This window comes from Propithecus coquereli, unplaced genomic scaffold (genome assembly GCF_000956105.1).
Source record: "Propithecus coquereli isolate 6110/MARCELLA unplaced genomic scaffold, Pcoq_1.0 Scaffold120, whole genome shotgun sequence".
Taxonomy (NCBI): Eukaryota; Metazoa; Chordata; class Mammalia; order Primates; family Indriidae; genus Propithecus; species Propithecus coquereli.
Window position 1 is genome coordinate 416,899 of NW_012136081.1, and position 21,686 is coordinate 438,584.

A 21,686-nucleotide genomic window follows, 5' to 3' on the forward strand; every position below is an offset into this window, starting at 1 on the left:
AAAAAAAAAAGAATGAGACCCCGTCTCTACTAAAAAAAAATAGAAAAATTAGCCGAGCATCATGGTGAGCACTGGTAGTCCCAGCTACTTGGGAAACTGAGGCCGGAGGATCGCTTCAATGCAGGAGTTTGAGGTTGCAGTGAGCTGTGATGATGCCACTGCACTCCACCCAGGGTGACAGAGTGAGACTCTGTCTTAAAAAAAAAAAAAAAAAAAAAGGATATGGGAGCATGAGTGCAGGTTATACAAACATTCCACATCATTTGAAAAGAGGGACTTGAGCATCTGTGGATTTCAGTATCCTCAAGGGGTCCTGGAGCCAACCCCCCCACAATACCTGGGGTGCTTAATCTCATGGTCACCACCGTAAACAAAGGACCAAAGTGGCAACAGCAATAAAGGGATAACCTCACCAAGTGCCCACTGATATGATGATCATGCCAAAAATATCTAACTTAAATCTAATTATGAAGAAACATTGGACAAAAAAGTGTCAATGTCATGAAAAATAAAAGAAAAAGCAGACTAAAGAGACATATCAATCAAATACAATGTGTGAATCTTGCCTCAGTCTTACATTGAAGGAAGAAAAGCTAAAAACTTAAAAAAAAAATAACAGGGAAATTTGAATTATGGACTGAGTATTGGACAGTGTTGCTGTTGATCTTCTTAGCTTGATGATGGTATTATGGCTGTTCAGGAGAATGTCTTATTCTTGGCATGCCAAAATGTTTAGGGATAAAATGTTATGTTTGTACCTACTTTAAAATGATTCAGCAAAAAAAAAAAAAACAAAACAAAAACAAAAAGAGAGAGAGAGAGACAAAGAGAGAAAGCAAATGTGATAAAATGTTAATAATTGGTGACTGTAGGTGAAGGGAATATGGGTGTTTATTGTGCTATCCTCCCATCTTTTCTGTAATTTAAGTATTTTCATTTAAAAATGGGGCAGATGGGGAGGAAAATGACTGAGTAACATTATATCAGTAGTTTTCACACCTTAGAAAAAATAAGAATTGGCTGGGCATGGTGGCTCACGCCTATAATCCTAGCACTCTGGGAGGCCGAGGCGGGAGGACTGCTTGAGTTCAGGAGTCCGAGACCAGCCTGAGCGAGAGTGAGACCCTGTCTCTACCAAAAGGAAAAAAAAAAAAGAAAAGAAAAAATAAGAATCACATGTTGAGTTTCTAAAAAACGCAAATTCTCACATCCAGAGATTTTAAGTTAGGGCCCAGGAATCTACACGCTGAAGAATTGCACACTTAATCAGTGGTTTCTAAAGAAAGTGCTCAAACCCAGATCCACTGACATGCAGGGAGCAAACACTGAATGTCTATGCCTATTTAAAAAACTGCATCTTTTCAAAATTTTTTATTTTGCATATGGGTTGCCCATAAAGTCCCTCTACCTCCTTATTTCCCTTGTAAGCGTCAACCTTCTGGGAAATGGCGACTGAGCCATTCAACTGAAACTACTGGCAAGGATCCAATTAATTCTAGCTCCCTCATTCACACACATCCTTACCCCACACTTCGCTTCTCAGCAGCAGTGAGAAATAACTCCTCCTTTCTTCTTAAAATTTCTCCACCCCAGCTTCTAAGGACACATCTGTCTCTCCACTCTCTCCTCTCATCTTCATCCTTATTCCTCAGTCCCTCTAGACAGAACCTTCCCTTTTCTGTATGTCCTCTGGCTCCATGGGGATCTGTCCTGTCCTTTTTTTTACTTTACTCATGGTTTCACCAAGAGGCCACTGATTCCCAAGTCCTTATCTGTAGCTCACCCTCTCTTCTGAACATCACATCAGTCATTAAATGCCTGCCAGACTCCGCCATTGAGCCGTATCATGAAGTCCAACACGCAGCATGTCTGGAACATTCTCCTCACCCAGCATCAATTGCTTCCTCTTGTGTTCTCTGCCTGAGACCAAATTTCCTACAGTGGCACAAGGCATTTATGTCCTGGTCCTGCCTCTCATGACTTCCCCAGCCACACTGAATAATTCCGCACTCCTGAATCTACCAAGCTCTTTCTCATTTCTGTGCTGCTTTTTCCCTCACAAGGAATGACCTTTCCTTTCCCCTTTCTTGGCTGGTATTCCCTCTCAAGTCTTAGCTTGGAATCACTTCTGGGAAGGACCCCTGTCCCCATCAAGGAGAGTTACCTGCTCTGAGTTCTCTCATCTTCTTCTCTTCTTGCCTATCATACTGAATTGTCATTGTCAACTTATGTCTCTCCTTCTAGATTGTGAGCTCCATGAGGACTAGAATGGTCTTTTACCTTCCCATCTCCAGACCCAGCAGATTAGCTCACAGCAGCAACAGTCTGCTAAACCAATGAACAAATGCATACCAATAGTGAAAACTACTTTATGACACCGTTTCAAGAAGACTAGTGTGTAAAGTTGCATGTATGCTATAATTCTAACTATTTAAAACATATATAGGCCAGGAGCGGTGGCTCACGCCTGTAATCCTAGCACTCTGGGAGGCCGAGGAGGTGGATCATTTGAGCTCAGGAGTTTAAGATCAGCCTGAGCAAGAGCGAAACCCCGTCTCTACTTAAAAAAAAAAAATAGAAAGAAATTAGGTGGACAACTAAAAATATATAGAAAAAATTAGCCGGACATGGTGGTGCATGCCTGTAGTTCCAGCTACTTGGGAGGCTGAGGCAGGAGGATCGCTTGAGCCCAGGAGTTTGAGGTTGCTGTGAGCTAGGCTGATGCCACAGCACTCTAGCCTGGGCAACAGAGTTAGAGTCTGTCTCAAAAAAAAAAAAAAAAAAAAGTTTAGATACGAGACAGGAGAAATTTCAAAAAAGAATATTAAAGGTTAACAACCAATGTTGCATCATTGCTAGGCTAATGGGAATGTTATGCTTATTTTGATCTCCTAACCAAATCAATAGTAACCTTTCCATTTCAATAATTAATCTATTATGATGCTTAGTAATAATTGATGCTTTCATTGGAGCACTGCCTTTCACATGTTCCATTATTCTCACTTTGTCCTTTATAATTGTTCTGATAGTTGACTAAAGCCTGATGTTTTCCCAACGAATGGTGGCGTCTGGCCTTTCTGCAAACACTTAACTATTTCTACTTTCGTTTCCATTGTAATCACTTTTCTCTTCGCTGCAGGCTCACCTGGACCTGCAGTGGACGTTCGCTTTGGAGGCACGGACATAAGGGTGAGCACAGACTCACCAAATCGAGTAAGAAACTTAAGACGAAAGTGATGCTGTGTATAAGCAACTGTCCAAAAAATGAGATTAGCTGCGAGCGTGAGGACGCTGCACCGATGAACCACTTATACCAGGCAGGCTTGTGCACCTGCTCGGAGAAATTCGCTCCCGAATTATTATTATTTTTTCTTTTTTAGAGACAGAGTCTCGCTCTGTTGCCTGGGCTAGAGTGCCATGGCGTCAGCCTAGCTCACAGCAACCTCAAACTTCTGGGCTTAAGAGATCCTTCTGCTCAGCCTCCCAAACAGCTGGGACTACAGGCACGCACCACCGTGCCCGGCTAATTTTTTCTCTATATATTTTTAGTTGTCCAGCTAATTTCTTTCTATTTTTAGTAGAGACGGGGTGTCACTCTTGCTCAGGCTGGTCTCGAACTCCTGACTTCGAGCGATCCTCCTGCCTCAGCCTCCCAGAGTGCTAGGATTACAGGCATGCACCACCACGCCTGGCCTAGTTCCTGAATTGTTAATTTAATTATTTTATTATGAATTATCCTCGTGGGGAGCCTTGGGAGCCCATTTGTAAGTATGGAATGCCAGTAAGTCAGGACATCCGTAACCTAGGGACTGCCTATATTCCTTTCCAATGTCATCTCACATATCAAATACACATCAAATATATATGTATATACACAGACACACATATATCCAGAAAGAGGGGACAGAAAAAGGTAGAGAAATATTTGAAGAAATAATGGCCAAGTAATTCCTAAATTTGGAGAAAGACATAAATTTACAGATAAAAGCTCAGAGAACCCCAAGCCAGATAAATTCAAAGAAAATCACATTTAGATATACCACAGTCAACTGCTAAAAACCAAAGATAAATATATATTGAAAAGCAGCCAGAGAAAAAACACATCACATGTAACAATTAGAATTACCACTGACTTCTCATTAAAAACAAGACAGATCAAAAGACAGAAAATGTGATACATTTAATGTGCTTAAAGAATAAAACTGTAAACCAGAATGCTTTTCTTTTTGAGATCAGGTATCACTCTGTTGCCCTGGCTGGAGCGCAGTGGTGCAATCACAGCTCACTGCAGCCTCAAACTCCTAGGCTCTAGTGATCCTCTCATCTCATCTCAGCCTACCTAGTAGCTAGGACTACAGGCATGTGCACCACACCTGGCTAATTTTCCTTATTTTTTTTTGTAGAGATGAGGTCTCGCTATGTTGTCCAGGCTGCCAGAATTCTGTATCCAGAGAAAATATACTTCAAAAGTGAAGGTGAAATAAAGGCATTTTCAGATGTAAGAAAACTAAAAGAACTTGTCGTCAGCAGATCTGCACTACAAAAAATGCCAAAGGAAGTGCTTCTTCAGGTTAAAGGGAAGTGATACCAGATGGAAACTTGGCTATTCAGGAAGGAGTGAGGAACACTGAAAATGTGTTAGACTTATTTTTCCTCTTAGTTCTTTAAAATACATTTAACTTTAAAGCATAAAGCACAGTATTATACTCTGGAATTTATAAAGTATATAGATGCAACAAACATGATAACTATAGAAGAAAGGATGGAGTGAGAGGGTTGCAATATTTTGACATTTCATATGAAGTAGACTATGAAAAGTTAATGATGCCTATTGTGATCCCTAGAGCAAGCACTAAAAAAAGGAATGACATACAGCAAGAACAGCAACACACAAATTAAAATGAAATTCTAAACAAAAATCTCCACTAGTTCAAAAGAAGACAGGAAAAGAGAAATGGAGAACAAAGAACAGAAGGGAAAAACAGAAAACAAAGAGTAAAATAGTTGACCTAAATCCGACCTTATTAAAAATTAAATATTAATGAACTAAACGTTCCAATTAAATTCTCAGCTCTCATCTTGCTTGGCGTATCAGCGACATGTGTCCTAGCTGATCACTTGTCCCTTGGCTCATCCCCTGACTTATCCTCTCCTGGCTCCTAGGACACCATGCTTATGTATTTTTCTTCCTACCTCACCAGCTGTCCTCCTTTCAGTTTTTACCCAGAACTGAGACTTGAGTTTAAAAATGACCACAGGACTCAGTGCTTGATTCTCTTTTTTTTTTCTTTTGAGACAGGGTCTCACTCCATTGCCTTGCCTAGCATACAGTGGTGTCATCATAGCTCACTGCACCCTCAAACTCCTGGACTCAAGTGATCCTCCTCCCTCAGCCTCCTGTGTAGCTGGGACTACAGGCATGTGCTGCCACACCCAGCTAATTTTTCTATGTTTTGTAGAGATGGATCTTGCTCTTGCTCAGGGTGGTCTCGAACTCCTGGCCTCAAGCAATCCTCCTGCTTCAGCCTCCCAGAGTGCTAGGATTACAGGCGTAAGCCACTGCTTCTGGCCCATGATTGGGCTTTACACACATTTCCTTATCCAGCTTTAAAGTTTAATTCTGCCCACATTTTTATCTCTGGCCCAGGCCTGTCTCCTGAACTCTGTACATCCATCTGCCTGTTCAACATCTCCACTTAAATGTCTAACAGGCTGGGCACAGTGGCTCAGTGTGGACCGCTAGAGCAAAGGCCCTATGATAGGACAGTTTTGCTGTACTCAAGAATCAAGAAGGCCAGTGTGGCTAGAAAGTCATGAGCAGGGATACAGAGGTACAGGCTGGTACTGGAGGGAGGCAGGCAGAGGTCTACCAAAGGACCGACTTCTCTGTTCCTCTGGCACCACCTGCTACTGGAAGAGGCATTTTATCTGCTTTTCTGTGGCACTTAGTGATCATTCATTCAGTCACAGGGATTCAGCGGTGAATTAAAGAGACAAAGATCACTTGCCCTTGTGAAACTTACATCTTAGTAAGGAGATGGATAATGAGAAATAAATAAGTAAATGGTCCAGTATATTAAAAAAGTGATAAATGCTTAAAAAAAAAGTAGAGTAGGATAAACAGTACGGGTGCTAGGTTTGGAGAAGCAAGTTGTGATTTTAAATAGAATAGTAAGATAGGCCCTGTGGAGAAGGTGACATCTGACTTGGGAGAAGGTGAGGGAGTTAACAGTCTTTCTCTCTATTTGGCATGGCTAGATCCCTCTTGTCATCACAGATCTCTGCTTAAATGTCATGGCTTCAGAGCAGCCTTCCCAGCCACCCAATTTAATGTACCTACTTGGTCACTTTCTTAACACATCATCCTACTTTCTCTGTATAGCCCTTATTATTACCAGAGATGTTCTTGTTTGTCAGTTGTTTATAATAGGTGTCCTTGCCTGCTCTATCCATTCCATATACACGCTACAAAGTGAGCTCCACAAAATAGACTTTACCATTCTATTCTCTGCTGTATCTCCAGCACCTAGAACAGTGCCTGACATGGAACAGGTGCTTGTTGAGTGGACAGAAGCAGGTGAACTGGGCCTGATGGGTGGGCAGGATTCACTCTACTCTTTTAAAGGGCATCACCTTGTCCCTGGGGACTTCGAGATGCCAATCCACAGGGAAGAGAAGACTCCTCTGTTTGGGGTGAGAGAGAGAGCGTCTCACCTCTGAATGGTTTCTTCCTGTTCCTTAACCATGTGTGCCAACTGCTGAAAGATGGAGCCCAGCTCAACAATTGTAGACTCAATGTTTTGCATGGTGTCTGCGCGACTCTGGATGTAGGAATCCTTCAGGAGAGGGAGAGAGCACATGAACAGCATGAGCTTCTTCGGGTGGGGGGGGCCTGAGTTTTCAGGACCCTCCCAGTCATTCTGCCCATGGCACACTCCAAACACTCTCTTGCGGACAACAGAGGAGCTGATCCTCCCCAGTTCAGAGCCTGGGTACCTGCTCGTCAATGAGCTGTAGCTGCTGGCTGGTCCGAGAGTCCATCATGTCGATGGCCACATCCCTGGAGGCACCAGACTCCGCCTCCAAAACCACGGTACCACCCCCTGGGGGAACAAAGAGGACATGGCACATCTTAATGGTTAAAAGCCAGGCTCAAAGCCCACATGCTCTGGATTTGAATCTGCTAGTAAGCTCTGGCACTTACTAGCCTTGTGACCCTGGACAGATGATTTAACTTCTCTGAGCCTCAGCTTCCTCATCTGTAAAATGGGGGATAATAACAGTTGCTTTCTCAAAGGGTGGTTGTGAAAATTAAATGAGAGAATATGAATAAAGTAACTGTACAAAAATATTAGATACTGTCATTCTTCTGAATATGACTGAATTCATCCCTGACAGTGAGAATGTGGGAGACTGTGTGTGGATCATGAACTCCAACGATCCAGTCTGGCCTCTGAGAGACAAAGCCTAGCAACTTCCTTGCCCTTCTGTTCTCCTACTCAACACCTGCTTTTAGAGGACGCCATCATAACCGGAGTAACTAGCTTTATCACTCAAGGCTTCCCGTAATGCCTGTGACTTACCTAGGTGGTTGGGGGCAAGGGGCAGGGCTGACACGGGTGCCTGGGAGAACTGCTCCCTCCGGCTCCTCTGCTGCTTCAGGTTCTGGGGTTGGGGAAGAAATGCAAAGGTCCTGAGGCCGCTAGAAAGCAGGTACATTAAAGAGATCCCCCCTGTTGGTCCCATAACCCGGTGGAACTGGTCCCTTTCCCATTTCCCTCTTGGACCCTTACCCCCACATTCCTATCCCTCCTACACAGGTTCTACTCACCTCTGTCCTCACTTCCAAAACCGATTTGAAGTCATTGGACATGGAAGCCAGTTTTGACTAGAAGAAAAGGAGAGGATTAGCCAAAGAAGATGACACCTTCATCCCCTTTACTTCTCCCTCCCTTCCTCTCCAGGTCCCACCTGCAAGGAGACCACAATGGTGTTGGAATGGGTCTGCAGGTGCCGGCCACTCTGGCTGCCCTTGGCCCTCACGAAATCCTGAAGCTGAGCAATTTGTTTGTTGAGGCTATTGATGTCCTGGTAAAAAAGCCCCCCAAAAACAAGTATTAACCAAGGGGTCCTTAGCCATCACCTCTCCCTGTGGGTGGAAGTTACTAACGGGAGTGAGAGTATCCCAGACGAATCAGAAGGGCCTGCTAGGATTTTGAAGATTTGGTGTTTGCCCTAGCTCAGTCTCTACAGAGAAGAGCCAGACAGAGGCAAAACGGGACCTCATCCATTTGTAAATGACTTGTTTACCCCTCTACCCTACTGCCCTGCTCCACTGTGTGAGGCCAAGCTCAGGACTTTAGAACCCTTTCAAAGGCCAAAATCTTGGACCCAGAGCATGCTGACCAACAAAGCCCCTGGATAGTACTCAGGAAAAGGAAAAAGTCAAAAGCACCATAGTTTCCCAGAGGCATCAATGAGATGATTTATTTTTTTTGGAACGGAGTCTCACTCTGTTGCCCGAGCTAGAGTGCCGTGGCATCAGCCTAGCTCGCAGCAACCTCAAACTCCTCGGCTCAAGCGATCCTCCTGCCTCAGCCTCCCAAATAGCTGGGACTATAGGAATGCGCCATCATGCCGGCTAAATTTTTCTATATATTTTTAGTTGTCCAGCTAATTTCTTTCTATTTTTAGTAGAGATGGGGTCTTGCTCTTGCTCAGGCTGGTCTCGAACTCCTGAGCTCAAACGATCCACATGCCTCGGTCTCCCAGAGGGCTAGGATTACAGGCGTGAGCCACCGCGCCCGGCCATGAGATGATTTTTATACACAGAATTCCTTTTAAAAATAATCATCACAAAAGAGTAAAAGCTGTGATGTGTCCAAGGTCACACAAAATTAATTAGTAGCACAGCCAGGCTTTTCACACCAGATCAACATGTCATCTGCTCCTCAGTCCAGCTTGCCAAGGGCCAAGTGAGACGAGGAGACATAGAAAGCTTGCCCCAGTGTAACCAGAGCCAGATAGGGACCATAAGGAAGGGGAGGAGGTGGAAGAAGTCAAGAATAGTGAGTATAAGAAATAGGCTAGAAGAAAAACCCAGATTAGACAATTTCTAGAGTCCCTCCAATTAATATCCCAACTCCACTCATCCTCCTGAGACCCTCAGACTCACTTCTACTGATGACCGTTCTTGTTCTTTTGGAGTTGCTGTAGCCTTCTCACAGCCACGCATCCACAACTGCATTCTAGGTTTTTTCCCCACAAACTGTCCTCCTCTGGGGGTTCTAGCTTAGAAAATGGCACCATTTCCCACCTAGGCACCCAAGCTAGAAGTTTCTAAGTCACATGTTCACATCTCCTTAACTCACTTATATGCCACAATTAAACTATAATCTACTGAGCGGAGTGCTGGTATGGACGCAGTACTGTTCAAACGTAACAATTTTGTATTTGCTTACTGTGTGCCATACAACATGCTAAGAAGCTTACAAATTTATCTTTGTCCTTAAACTTAACATATAAAACAGAAGACATCTTAATTCCCCCCCTTCCTTCTTTTCCACTTTGGTAATTGGCACCACCACTCGCCAGGTGCTCAGACCAAAAACGAAGCCAAATTGCTCTCTTTTCCCTTAAATCCACATGAAACCTATCGAACCCACAAAGAACCTGCCTGATTCCAACATATATTTTGTGTGTACTTTTTTTCTTAAAGAGACCGGTCTTGCTATATTGCTCAGGCTGGCCTCAAACTCCTGGGCTCAAGCGATCTGCCTGCCTAGCCTCCCTAGTGGCTGAGACTATAGACACATGCCACCACGCCCAGCTGCAGCATAATACTCTGAATCTGTCCACATCTCTCCTTCTCTATGGAACCCACCCTAGTCCAAACCCTCTTCTTTTCTCTCTAAAAAAAAAATCTCCAAGAGCTTCCTAAGTGACTGTCCTATTCCCAGCTTGCTTTCCTACAATCCATTCTCTATACAGCAACCGGAGTGATCTTTTAAATCAAAAATCAAGGTATGTCATCCCCTTGCTTAAAATCTCCCAAGAGTTTACAACTAAGTTTATAATACAACCCAAATTCCATAGCTGGCACGCACAGGCTCTCCCTGGTCTGGCCCATGCCCGTTTCTCTGACTCTATCCCCTGCCAATTTGCTTCTCACTTGCCCCCAGTGTTGCCCAGACTTCAGGACCTTTCACTTTGCTATTCATTCCCACTTTCTGGAATATGCTTCCACAAGATCTTTGGATGACTAGGTTTTCCTCGTCATTCAGTTCTCAAATGTCACTTCTTCTGCCAGGCCAGCCTACGCCATCTAAAGTAGCCTCAGTCCTAAGTCACTCAACAGTGTCAGTGACTGAAAAAAATAAACAAATGAACCCTCACAAGAACCCTATGAGATAGTTACTGTGATCACCCGCTTCTTACTGGTAAGGAAACTGAAGCTCAGAGTAGTTAGGAGTTTATCCCAGGTCACAACACAAGTGGTGGAGCTGGGATGTGAACTCAAATCCGTCTGAATCCAGAGAGCTCCCTCTTACATGCCTGAGCAGTAATGCCCCATCGCTAATGGAATCCTCTCTTTCCTACCAGCACGGCATCTCCTGAAGGGGTCTGCCCTCCGGCCTCTGCCATAATCATCCTTGTATTGGACAATCGCAACAGCCTCTTCTCCAGCCTTTCTGCCCCATCTGTGTTCCCGGTCAGACTCTGTTTGCAGCCCAGGGATCAAGATGATCCCATACTCCTTAGCAAGGGCCCACAATGCTCTTCGCAACCAGCCACCATCCTATCTTCCGAGCCTCCTCCCAATCATTCCTTCAATCAAAAATATCGAAAGCTGCCGGGCGCGGTGGCTCACGCCTGTAATCCTAGTTCTCTGGGAGGCCGAGGCGGGCGGATTGTTTGAGCTCAGGAGTTCGAAACCAGCCTGAGCAAGAGCGAGACCCTGTCTCTACTAAAAATAGAAAGAAATTAACTGGACAACTAAAAACATATAGAGAAATTAGCCGGGCATGGTGGCGCATGCCTGTAGTCCCAGCTACTCGGGAGGCTGAGGCAGTAGGATCGATTGAGCCCAGGAGTTTGAGGTTGCTGTGAGCTAGGCTGACGCCACGGCACTCTAGCTCGGGCAACAGAGTGAGACTCCGTTTCAAAAAAAAAAAGAAAAAGAAAATGGAGCAGGGTAAGAGGGATCAGAGTTTGAGGGGAGGGGCTATTAAACACCATAGTCAGCATGGGCCTCCCTGAATAGATGACATCTGAGCAAAGACTTGAACCTTCCCTTTTATAAGCCATGCCTCTGCACGAACCATTTCCTCTGCCTACGATGTCTTTCCACCGCATTTACGCAAGCCTTGGACCAACTCAGATTTTACCTCCTTTCTCAAATCTTTCCCAGTATCTCCAACCTGTGTCATTCCTCCTTCTGTAAGATCTCTGCTGTACCACTCACACCTCCTACTCACAGTAAGTATGGGTTTATGGAGCTGGATATCCCTTCTGGACAGTAAGTCCTTAAAGGCAAGAATCCTGTCTCATGCTTATGTCACCAGTGCCTAGCTTGGTGCTGTGCACGTGGTAGATAATTAATGAGTGTCTACTGACTCAATGCAGGAGCAGGACGTTTAGGGCTGGCTCTAAAAGCTTGCTCTGGGTCTTCATGGCATTGGAAAATGATGGAAGTGATCTGATTGGAACACTGGGCTCTCCTGGTGGCTAGTGGCTCACCTGTTTGATGATATATGTTAGCTCCTCAATTTCCACTGCTTTATCATCAAAGAGGGACTTGCGCTTTGCCACTATAGAGATAAATGAGAAGCCACGACAGGCGAGGTTAAAGACAAGGCTCAGGGAATTTGACTCTCAATCCTCTTTGGTTCACCGTCCCACCTCTGAAAGACCCCAAGAACACTCACAGATTGTCAGCTTCTCCAGTTTGGCAAATGTGTTGCTGAGGTCTTTCCCAATACGCCTGCAAATGATCATTAGTGAGAACACCGTGAGAAAAGGTAGGAGAGGACCTTTTCCTACGTTAGCTCCAGCACAACCAATCCCAGTCCTCACAGCCACCAGAGCCAAGTCTACTTCTCAGACAGTATATCACCCCACCACAAAGCTTCTCCCAACTCACTTGGCCATGACGGTGAATTCACTGCGCTGTCGGACAGCACGCAGAGCCGGCTTATTTGTCTGGATTCCATTCTGAAAAGCAATGACTAGAGGTGACAACTTTAGTTCCCCCTGACTCCCACCACCCACCCATTTCCAGCTTTCACCCTTCCTCAGGTGTCCTCTAAACTCTTTCTCTAGTACTGGTAGCATCCACCACCAGACAGCTAGATTTATCAGTGGTAGCAGTTTAGAGCCCCGATTCAAAGACAGAACTGGGTTCAAATCTTGACTCTACCACTTACTACCTGGAAGATTTGGGGCAAGTTACTTAAATCATTCTGTATCTCTATGTCCTCTCCTACAAAATGAACACAGTCCACCAACCTCCTATTGCTGTTGCTAAGATTAAATAACATAAGAGCTGAAAAGTACTTTAGCCAACTACCTCATATGTTGTAAACACTAAATAAACAACAGGTAGTATTACCACTCTCTTTCTTGAATCAGGGAATCAGAGAATAGCTGGAAAGCTCTTGGAGATCATATTGAAGAGCAGTTGTTAACAAGAGCTGAACAGTACAAATATTTTAAAATACAGTTACTTGGGTCCCACTTAAATTCGAGAAGTCTGGACTGAAACAAGAGAATCTACTTTTTAAAAAAAGCACTCCAAAGCGATTTTGATATAAATTACTGATCTAGAAAACTTTCTTCATTTTACAGATAAGAAAACTGAGACCCAACTAGATTAACTAACTTCCCATGGTCACAGAGCAAACTTGTGGTAGAACTATACTGAACTAGAATTCAAGATGCAAGTCTCTCAGCTAAAGGCTCTTTCTAGAACTTGTTCCTTATTCAAACCAAATACATTGCAGCTACCTCTGGCCCTGAGGTATTCCTTCCAGAATTGCAATCCTGCCCTCCAGGGGATTCCTCACAAAAAAGTCTAGGACAGGTCCTATCCTCTCCTTAGCTAGCCCACGTCTCCTTTGTTTGTTGCTTAGTAGACCCTCCGGGGTCCATCCAAACGTATCGGTTCCACCAGGTTTCCCCAATAATTACTGCAGTTAACACTGCTGGAGCACAACCCTTTCCAGATTTGAGTAAGGCTCGCTCCTGGCCTTTTCCACTCCAAGTCCTTACCTGACGGCTCTGCAGCGACTTGCAGGCAGACAGGAACTCCTGGGTCCGATCCCGGCAGGACATGGTGTCCGGAGGGGGAGGGACCAGGGCCACTGAGGGGGGCAGAGGGGCGATGTCGCTGCTGCTACTGCCAGCAGTTGTAGGGGACAGGATCTGTGTCTTTGAGAGACCCAGGTAGACACCCTGATCCGTGTTCTTAGACCCGTAGCGTTTCCGCGGGATCATTGAGACGCATAACCTCGGACTGTTGTGGAGGGGAGAGTGTCATTCCCCAGGCAGCTTCCTTCCCCACAAAATCCCCCATTAACCAGCAAAATCCTCGGGCCCCTTCACTTGGTACGGACTTTCGCGCCCAAGGCGCTCGCAGATCCTGGGACCGGCCCACAGCAGAAAGGAACCCGCTTCCTCCCTGGCCCAAGTCGAACCCTCCTCAGACTCTTCTTCCAACTTGGCTCTGACGACCAGAGCGCGGGCCCGGGGACCCTGAAGCAGAGACTGACCCAGAGCCAGGTCCCGTGGCCCTGAGACTCTAGCCCGGCCTGTGCAACTGCCCCAGGCCCTAACCCGGCCCTTTGGTATCCTTGGCTTCCTTCGATCCCTCAGGGAGAAACGGTGACTGACCTCCGGAGAGGGACACACTTCGGTGGGCGGAGGGGGAAACCTCTAGGTGTTTATTTGAAACAGGAAGTCCCACCCCCCTCCCAAGTTCCGCCTTCTGGAAGACTGCAAGCACTAATTAGCTAAAGCCGACGTCTTTCTCAACAGGGGTTTTCCTGATTGGACAGCAAAGTATTCGCTCACCCGGAGCCGGGCCGGCAGGACTTGCCCGCTCGCCCCTGGTTCCCTTCCCCCAGCCCGTCGTCGCCCCCGTAGAGCGGCTGCCCCGAAGCTGACAGGAAGCCAGACCCCCTCTTAGAGCGAATCTTACCTCCTCTCTGCCTCCTGCCGCCGCCGCCACTGCCACAATCTCCCGGGCCGTCACAGCCTCCTCACCGGGCGCTGAAGCCGCCGAAACCCGACCAAAGGCGAGAAGCCGCCACGTCACCCACACGTAACCCCACCCCCGGTGACGAGAGGCGGTGCCACGCCTTTTGGAGCCTGGCGACCCGAGAGACACGCCCCCTACCAGACGCTAGAGCGATCCCGTCCTCCCATTGGCTACACCGGAACCGTGACCCCGCCCCTGAGGTACTGCAGCCGGAGCCCTGGGGGTTGGGCCCGCCTCGGGGGAGGAACCTTAAAGAGCCCGCCGCCGTGTCGTGTCCGCGCCCAGAACGCCCGGAGCGGGCAGCAGAGGCACAAGTTCTCCTGCAGGTCCACGTTAGAAATTTTATTCTCTGGAGGCTGGGGCGGACTGAGAGCAGGGATGGGGTCACCCTTTCTCCACCTCCTCCCGGGTCTCCTCCTAGTTATTCTCTTGGATCGGACTCTCCCTATGGACCTGCTCTGACTGCCTCTTGTTTGATGGCCACGTGGAGCCCCGACGACTGAACATGGATAGTCGCCGCCACAGTACGGTGATCAGGTTTTCGTTCGACTTAGACCTCTGATGCCGGTGGCCCGGGGAGTCCAAGTCCATATCTCCCGCGCCTAAGGGGACGACGAGGCTGCTTAGCTCAGCTCTCCCTTACCACCTATTCCCATCCAACCTCCTGGGTGGTCCCCTCGAGCATCCCCCTCACCCTCTCCCCGGGCCCTCTGTCTGTCCATGGTCCCACCGTCCTCAGAGTCACCGTCCTTGCCCTGTTCATCGAAGGTCTCAAAGTCCTTGTCTTGGCAGCAGCCCATGGCCCTCCACAGCCCCAGACTCTGTGCTACCCACGCCAGCCTGCCTGGCTCCAGGCCGGGCTTTTGTGACGTCAGCTATCCTGCCGCCTCAGCTCAGGGAGCCCCCACCCCAAGGTACCCCTCTTTCCTTTCTCCCATCACAAAAGGCTCAGAGTCATGATGGGTGTTTAGCTGTTTATTTACAAAGTGGGCATAGGGGCTTCAGGGGCTGGTGGACCCAGGCCGCTTCTTTCTCCTTTTGGTTTGGAGGGCCCCTTGGGTCTGCTTCAAATCAGGGAGCTTCCGCTTGGCAGCTGCCTCCAAGGACGCCCAAAGTTCATCTGTCTCTGTGTCTTCCGAGCGCACCTTGTTGGGCTCTTGAGGTTCTTGGGGCTCATCCTGGCGAGGGGGAAGAAAGCTTAGGAGTCGAGGGCACAGTTCCTCTGACATTCCAGAGTGAAGGAGACCCTAGCTGAAAAACAACCCCTCTGTGTACCACCATCTTTACTCCCTGCTCCCAGCAACCATTCCCATCCGTGCTCTTAGGTGTGTCACCCTTGGCAATAACCCTGTCAAGATTTTAACTGTTAACACCCCTCAGAGAAATTAAGTAACCTGGCAGGTAAATAGATAGCCCCAGGTCTGTGTTCCAGTTGTTCCAGCTGCCTCCTTTTTCTCTCCACAGGGAAATCTTCACATCTATGCCCTTGCCTCCCACACTCCCAGGCCAACTGCTCACCTCCCAGTTATCCCTGCCTGACAGGAGGACGCAGTTCAGCTGCGACTTGAGATAAACCTGCAAAAGATGAGAGGCCTTAGGGAGCACAGGCATGCTGAGATAGAAACATCAATGGGGGGACACAGAGTAGAGGGGTCCACAAGACCATGAGTTAGGCAGAGGGGGTGAGGTCCAGAGGGTTGGGCTCTCACCTTATGCTCCAGGCCCCGTGGATTCTGGATCCTGTGTACCCTCAAGACTCTGTCCAAGCCACAGGAGGCCAGTAGGGGCTTTGAAGGGTGGCACTGCAACCCACGAACACTGCCTGCCAGTCCCTTCAGACAGCCCAGTAGGCGCCCTGGAGAAGGGGGAGGTCTCAGTGCTAGCTGACCGCCAGCAACCATTATTGAGTGTTTTGTGTTCCAGTCACTTTACATTTCAACATTTAGTCCTCAACATAACCCTGAGACTGAAGTTAACACTAGTATTTCCACTTTACAGGTGAGAAAACTAAGGCACAGGGAGTTAAAATAATTAGTCCAAGGTTATACAGCTTTGAAGAAACCAGGATTTGAACCCAGGCAATCTGGCTCCTAAATGAGGGCTCACTGGCTCCACTGCACTGCCTCCAAGGGAATCCTGCCTTTCCACCCTCCCCCCTCCCCTCCCCAAACCCCTAGTCCACTCACCTTGCCGGAAGTCAATTTCTGCCAGCTGCCCGTGCGTGTTCCCCACGATCACTGAACTGAGGTGGAAACCAGAGGCAGTACGGTCAGCAGGAACCTCCCAGAGCCCTTCCTGAACCCCACCCTCCCACATCTTCCCCTCTAAACACTCACTTGCCCCCAGGAGTGAGGGTCATGGCTGTCAGTGGGTAGTCTCCATAGTTGGTCTCTAGGACTGGCCGGCGCTGGGGGGAGGCTGGGTCATAGACCCGGACCTAGAGGAAGACTGAGGCATCACAAGAGTATCTTCACCTTGCACCACCCTCTGGCATCTCTGTATCTTCACCCTTTCCTCTCGATACTGCTTTCTTGCTTATGACCCACTCTCAGAAAAACTTTCTCATTTGAAATGTATGCCTCTTATCCGAGTGTTGGGGTGTGGGGAAGAGCTGCTTCCCCGCACGAATGGACAGAGCTGAGAGGAGAGGTCCTGCAGGCTTGGGGTGTGAACATTTCATCCCCCAGTACTCCCACGTAGGGGGGAGTGGAGGAATGGAAAAGCAAGCAAGTCCAGTAATTAGTGGGTGCTGAATTTCAAGCAGAGAGTTTAGCCTGAGAGAGGGAGGAGAGGAGATGCCTTCATATGTGTTTTGAGCAGAGTATATCACCAATATCAGACTTCAATGTGCAGAAGCAAAGGAAACAGGGCAAATACAGTGTTTCAGCCCTGCCTGTGTCTCAGGACTTCAAATGAGGCAAACCATAAAGATCCCCTTCATGTAAAGCTGAGGAGCTGAGGCTAGAGATGGGAGGGTCAGGCCTGAGTCCCGAAGCAAATCAGAGAGGCTGCATTAGGACCAGAACACAGTTCTCTTGACACCCAGCCCAGTGTCCTCTCACGAAACCTGTACCCTGTGGCTCTCACTGTGAAGGGGACACACTCCCTTCTCTCCTCTCTTCCAGGTGGGAGGAAAAGGAAACCCCATAATTTAGGAAACTCTACCCTTGAATACAGTAAAGGAGGGTCACAGGCTCAGCGACGGGGCTGGAACAGATGGACAAGCGCTTGCTCCTCTGAGAGCTCAGGATGGTGAGAAGGACAGCTATGCTACGCCATGGGCCCGTTCTGCACAGGCAGGCTGTTTCTCTAGGAGGCTGCTTTAGTCCAAGAGGAGGTAGGGATGAGGTAGTGCCTCACCTGGTGGTACCCTGTGCAGGTTACAAGCTTCTGTGACCCAGGGAGGAAATGTATGTCTTGGTCCCAGATGGGAACCCGCAGGTCCAGCCAGTCATTCCGCACCTGGGGGGATGGGTGGGTGGATGGGGGACAGGGTTGTTGGGGGCTCAGTGTGCCCCTCCCTTCAGCTCCTTCATCACCCTCTAAAGACCATCTGGTCTCTGGCTCGTAGTGGCCTCGGCCTCCCTCAACCTCAGATTCAGCCCCTCCACACCCAGAACTCACATTCTTGGCTCTGAACACAGGTTCCTCAGACCCCTGTAGGTCCCACACCTTCAAGGCGTTCTCCTTTCCACCTGTGGCAACCACATGGGGGTGTGCTGGGTCTTGGCGCATCCTACACACCCCAGGGCCCACCCTTAGTTCCAGGAGCTGAAAAGAATGGAGATGAGAGTTAGTTCCAGGGTCCTTAATCCTCCTTCCTGCAAAGCCTGCATTAGGCTTCTACCCTGAAGCTACATTCCTCAACAATCAGGGCAGGGGAGCCTTACTGGGTCAGAGGATGCCTCCTTGTCATCTTCACGCCAGACTCTGAGAATCCCAGAATCCACACATGTGATGAGGGTGCTACAGGCAAAGGGAGGATAGAGTTGCGGTTGAAAAAATAAGTCAGTAGTGGGTTATTAACACTTATTAACATTAGTGTCACTAAAGTTGGCATGCACGCCCCAACTGCTAAATTTGACTGGCTTAAAAAAAAAAAGTGTAAGGCCGGTGGCTCATGCCTGTAATCCTAGCACTCTGGGAGGCCGAGGTGGGCGGACTGCTCAAGGTCAGGAGTTTGAGACCAGCCTGAGCAAGAGCAAGACCCCGTCTCTACTAAAAATAGAAACAAATTATCTGGACAACTAAAAATATATATATAGAAAAAATTAGCCGGGCATGGTGGCGCATGTCTGTAGTCCCAGCTACTCGGGAGGCTGAGGCAGTAGGATTGCTTGAGCCCAGGAGTGTGAGGTTGCTGTGAGCTAGGCTGACGCCATGGCACTCACTCTAGCCAGGGCAACAGAGTGAGACTCTGTCTCAAAAAAAAAAAAAAAAAAAAAGTGTAAAAGTGTTTTCTAGGCCCCAGCCAACATACCCGCAAACTAATATTAACTGAACTCTCTCCCAATTTAGAAGAAAGGTAACTGGGATCTAGGCAGGGCTTGACAGCTGCCAGCTTCCCTGTTTGTTAACTCGATTTACTAAACAGGATAAGGGTTTACCAGTTTTATAAGTGAGGAAACTGAAGCTCTGAGAAATTAAAAGATTCACCACTCAGCCGTAAAGGTTAGAACCAGAGCTGGAAACCAAGTCTGTGACACTCCAAAGCAGAGTGCTTTTGCTATTCCACAGCTACGTCTGGGGGCACCTGGGTCTCTTGGTCTTTCTGAATCTTGAGTTGGTTCCCAGGGGTCAGGATCAGCAGTTCTTGAAAGGATTGAAATGGAACTGGTCTGGATTTAGGGTTTGGCCAAAGTCAAACACCATCTTCTTCTCTTGAGTTCCCTGTTCTGGGTTTCAGGCACTAAATGTCAGTCTTTCCCTTAAAACACACCTCTCAAGAACTCCAAGTGAGTCTCTCCCAGGATCTGCTCAGCCTGGGCCTGTGTTCTTTCTTACACCTGTCTAGTCTCCCCAACTGGCTTCAGGCTCTGTATCGCTCGCCTGGGGTGTGGCAACAGTCTCGCAGTTGCCCTGTCTCCAGTCCATCCTCCATACTCCTACAAGTTCGCAACTCTGACCAGGCACTTTCTGCTCAAAAACTAGTAACTCCCCACCATCTATAAAACAGAAGTGCAAATCTCTCAACCTTTACATTTAATCTCAACCTAATACAATGCCCATCTTGTATTAAAATGCTTCCTTGGTGTCAACCTCCAAATGCTATTTATCCTACTTACGTACTCTGTAGCCTCTGCTCCGGCAGTACCCTCTTTCGAGAATGCCCTCATCCCTTTCTCCACCTGTCAAAATTCTACCCATCCTTCAAGACCCAGTTCAAGCATTCCATCCCCCAGAGTGTCTTTTCAGACTTTACCTGTCAGAATTAATTACCACCAACCAATACAGCCTATCCACAGCCTTCTTCCTTCATCTTCTGAAGAAAGCTGGGCCAGTAACCTAACCACTAGCAACTTCCTATTTTTCACTTTGGGAGCTTCATCACCTTGATGGTGGTTGCTAGTTCCCATCTGAAAGCGTAATCAAAACCATTAAATGACTTGCTCAGGATTACTCGGAGGGTTATAAAAGAGGCAGGAGAAAAACTCTAGAGGATGCAAACTTTTCGAAGACAGAAACTTCACCTGCAGTCCCCGCACTTGGCCCAGTGCCTGGAACTCAGCAGGTGTTGTTCGATAATTGTGTGTTAAAGGTAAGAACTAACGAAGGCAGAAACTCAGGTCCCTGTCACCCATCTCAGGCCGCGTCATCTAAGGGTTTGTCGCCATTATTCCGTTATCCTCAGGGAACCTCAACGCTCTGCCACTGCCTGAGCATTCAGCAAGAGGGATCGGTCTTACCCGTCCGCCTGGGCGAGGCCCCGGAACGTGCCTTCCCCGCCGGGACAGTGCCTCTGACCCTGGAATATGCCCTCCTCAGTGCTGAAGTGCTTCACTGTTCTGTCTGCGCAGCCCACCAGAATCTGCAGGCAGAGCAAGGCGGGATGGCGAGAGGGCGAGGCTGCGGCGCCCCGGGCCCCGAGCTGAGGCCCGGCCAATGGCCACTCACCTGGGTCTCGCCGCCTGCGCCCCAACACAGGGCGCTCACCGCCTCCTCGCGCCGCGGCTGTCCCGCCGCCGTGAAGTTCACGGCTTGTTTTCGTTGAAGGTTCACCCCTGCGGGTCGAGGGCGTCAGACGCGCCAGGGTAGCGAGCGGAAGACCCCCGCACGCCCCGCCGCCCGACACAGTCGACGCCAGACCGCGCCACCCACCTTTCAGGATCCCAGTCTCGGTGCCGACCCACACGTGGTTCCAACGCGCTGCAGCAGACGCCATGACAGAACCCGGGAGCTGACGGCTCGCACTTCCGGCGCAGCGTGTGCGTCACCAGCGAGCCGATCCGATCCACGCAGTCGCTGGAAGTTTAAAATGCCGGAAGAGTGAAGTTACCCTACTTGACCCACTTTGTTTTGCTTCACGAATACTAAATCGGGAGATGCTTGTTTATGGAGATCTGAAGAATAAATTGATCATTTTGCACTTGGAGTGGAACGCATCCTTCCTGAACCGCGATGCCGGATGGAGCCAACCCTGGTCTGTCTCCCTGCTCCATTATGTAATGTCATGTAATGTTTTCTTTCTTTTTTTTTTTTTTTCATTTGAGCCTGACCCTCACTCTGTGGCCCAGGCTAGGGTGCCATGGCGTCAGCCTAGCTCACAGCAACCTCAAACTGCGGGGCTCAAGCGATCCTCCTGCCTCAGCCTCCCGAGTAGCTGGGACTACAGGCACCCACCACCACACCCGGCTAATTTTTTCTATTTTTGGTAGAGACGGGGTCTCGCTCTTGCTGAGGCTGGTCTCAAACTCCTGAGCTCAAGCGATCCTCCCACTTCGGCCTCCCAGAGTGCTAGGATTACAGGCGTGAGCCACCCGCACCCGGCCTCATGTAATGTGTTCTATACTATGAGGCAAGAAAAGAGCCCACTTCAGGAACGATTCAAATCATTAATGAGGTCTATGGCTTCATTCTGGAGTGTCAAAGTTACAAAACAAAGATGGGAAAATGCAACTGACGATCTTAAAACACAGCTCTGTTTTGGAAAGTGGGGTTAGGGGTGTCGTTTTTTATTACCTCGCACTGAGGCTTCACGATGGTAAAAACTTAGCTCAAACTTAGTAAAGATCTGTAAAATTAACACAAAACAATATTTCTCCCAAGGACAAGTTGCAGTGACAACTGCTTTCTTCCTGAGAAACTTTGTTCAAACTTTACTGTTTGAAATTATGTCGGTAAGAATGAAGCAACTTTGGCGGATCTGGCCTCCACAGAGAAGCAGCCTTGATTCAGCTGCAGAGCTTGAGATAAGGATTATCTGAGCATA

At 48.1% G+C, this 21,686-nt stretch overlaps 2 protein-coding genes across 3 annotated transcripts in view; both read right to left on the minus strand.

Annotated features, from left to right (window-relative positions):
* The window catches only part of STX5 (syntaxin 5), an 18,370-nt gene extending 4,009 nt beyond the window's left edge, over positions 1–14,361 (minus strand). The window contains exons 1-10 of one of the 2 annotated variants that reach the window (XM_012665405.1): positions 14,198–14,361; positions 13,270–13,513; positions 12,143–12,213; positions 11,928–11,983; positions 11,740–11,810; positions 7,972–8,088; positions 7,832–7,888; positions 7,584–7,665; positions 6,997–7,103; positions 6,715–6,836 (exon numbers count right to left, since the gene is read on the minus strand). In XM_012665405.1, the coding sequence (XP_012520859.1) occupies positions 6,715–6,836; positions 6,997–7,103; positions 7,584–7,665; positions 7,832–7,888; positions 7,972–8,088; positions 11,740–11,810; positions 11,928–11,983; positions 12,143–12,213; positions 13,270–13,494 (908 nt within the window). In that variant the 5' untranslated portion in view covers positions 13,495–13,513; positions 14,198–14,361. Of the gene's footprint in view, positions 1–6,714; positions 6,837–6,996; positions 7,104–7,583; positions 7,666–7,831; positions 7,889–7,971; positions 8,089–11,739; positions 11,811–11,927; positions 11,984–12,142; positions 12,214–13,269; positions 13,900–14,197 lie in introns of those variants that run through there. The other variant, XM_012665406.1, reaches the window with a different exon arrangement.
* An 856-nt stretch (positions 14,362–15,217) lies between these two features.
* WDR74 (WD repeat domain 74) lies at positions 15,218–20,717 on the minus strand. Its single transcript, XM_012665407.1, has 11 exons — positions 20,576–20,717; positions 20,372–20,478; positions 20,164–20,285; positions 18,148–18,223; positions 17,882–18,028; positions 17,618–17,719; positions 16,594–16,694; positions 16,444–16,499; positions 15,967–16,112; positions 15,776–15,832; positions 15,218–15,435 (listed from the first exon to the last, which is right to left on the minus strand). The coding sequence occupies exons 1-11, from the start codon at positions 20,637–20,639 to the stop codon at positions 15,259–15,261; spliced, it is 1,155 nt and encodes a 384-aa protein (XP_012520861.1). The 5' UTR covers positions 20,640–20,717; the 3' UTR covers positions 15,218–15,258.
* Positions 20,718–21,686: the final 969 nt, after the last annotated feature.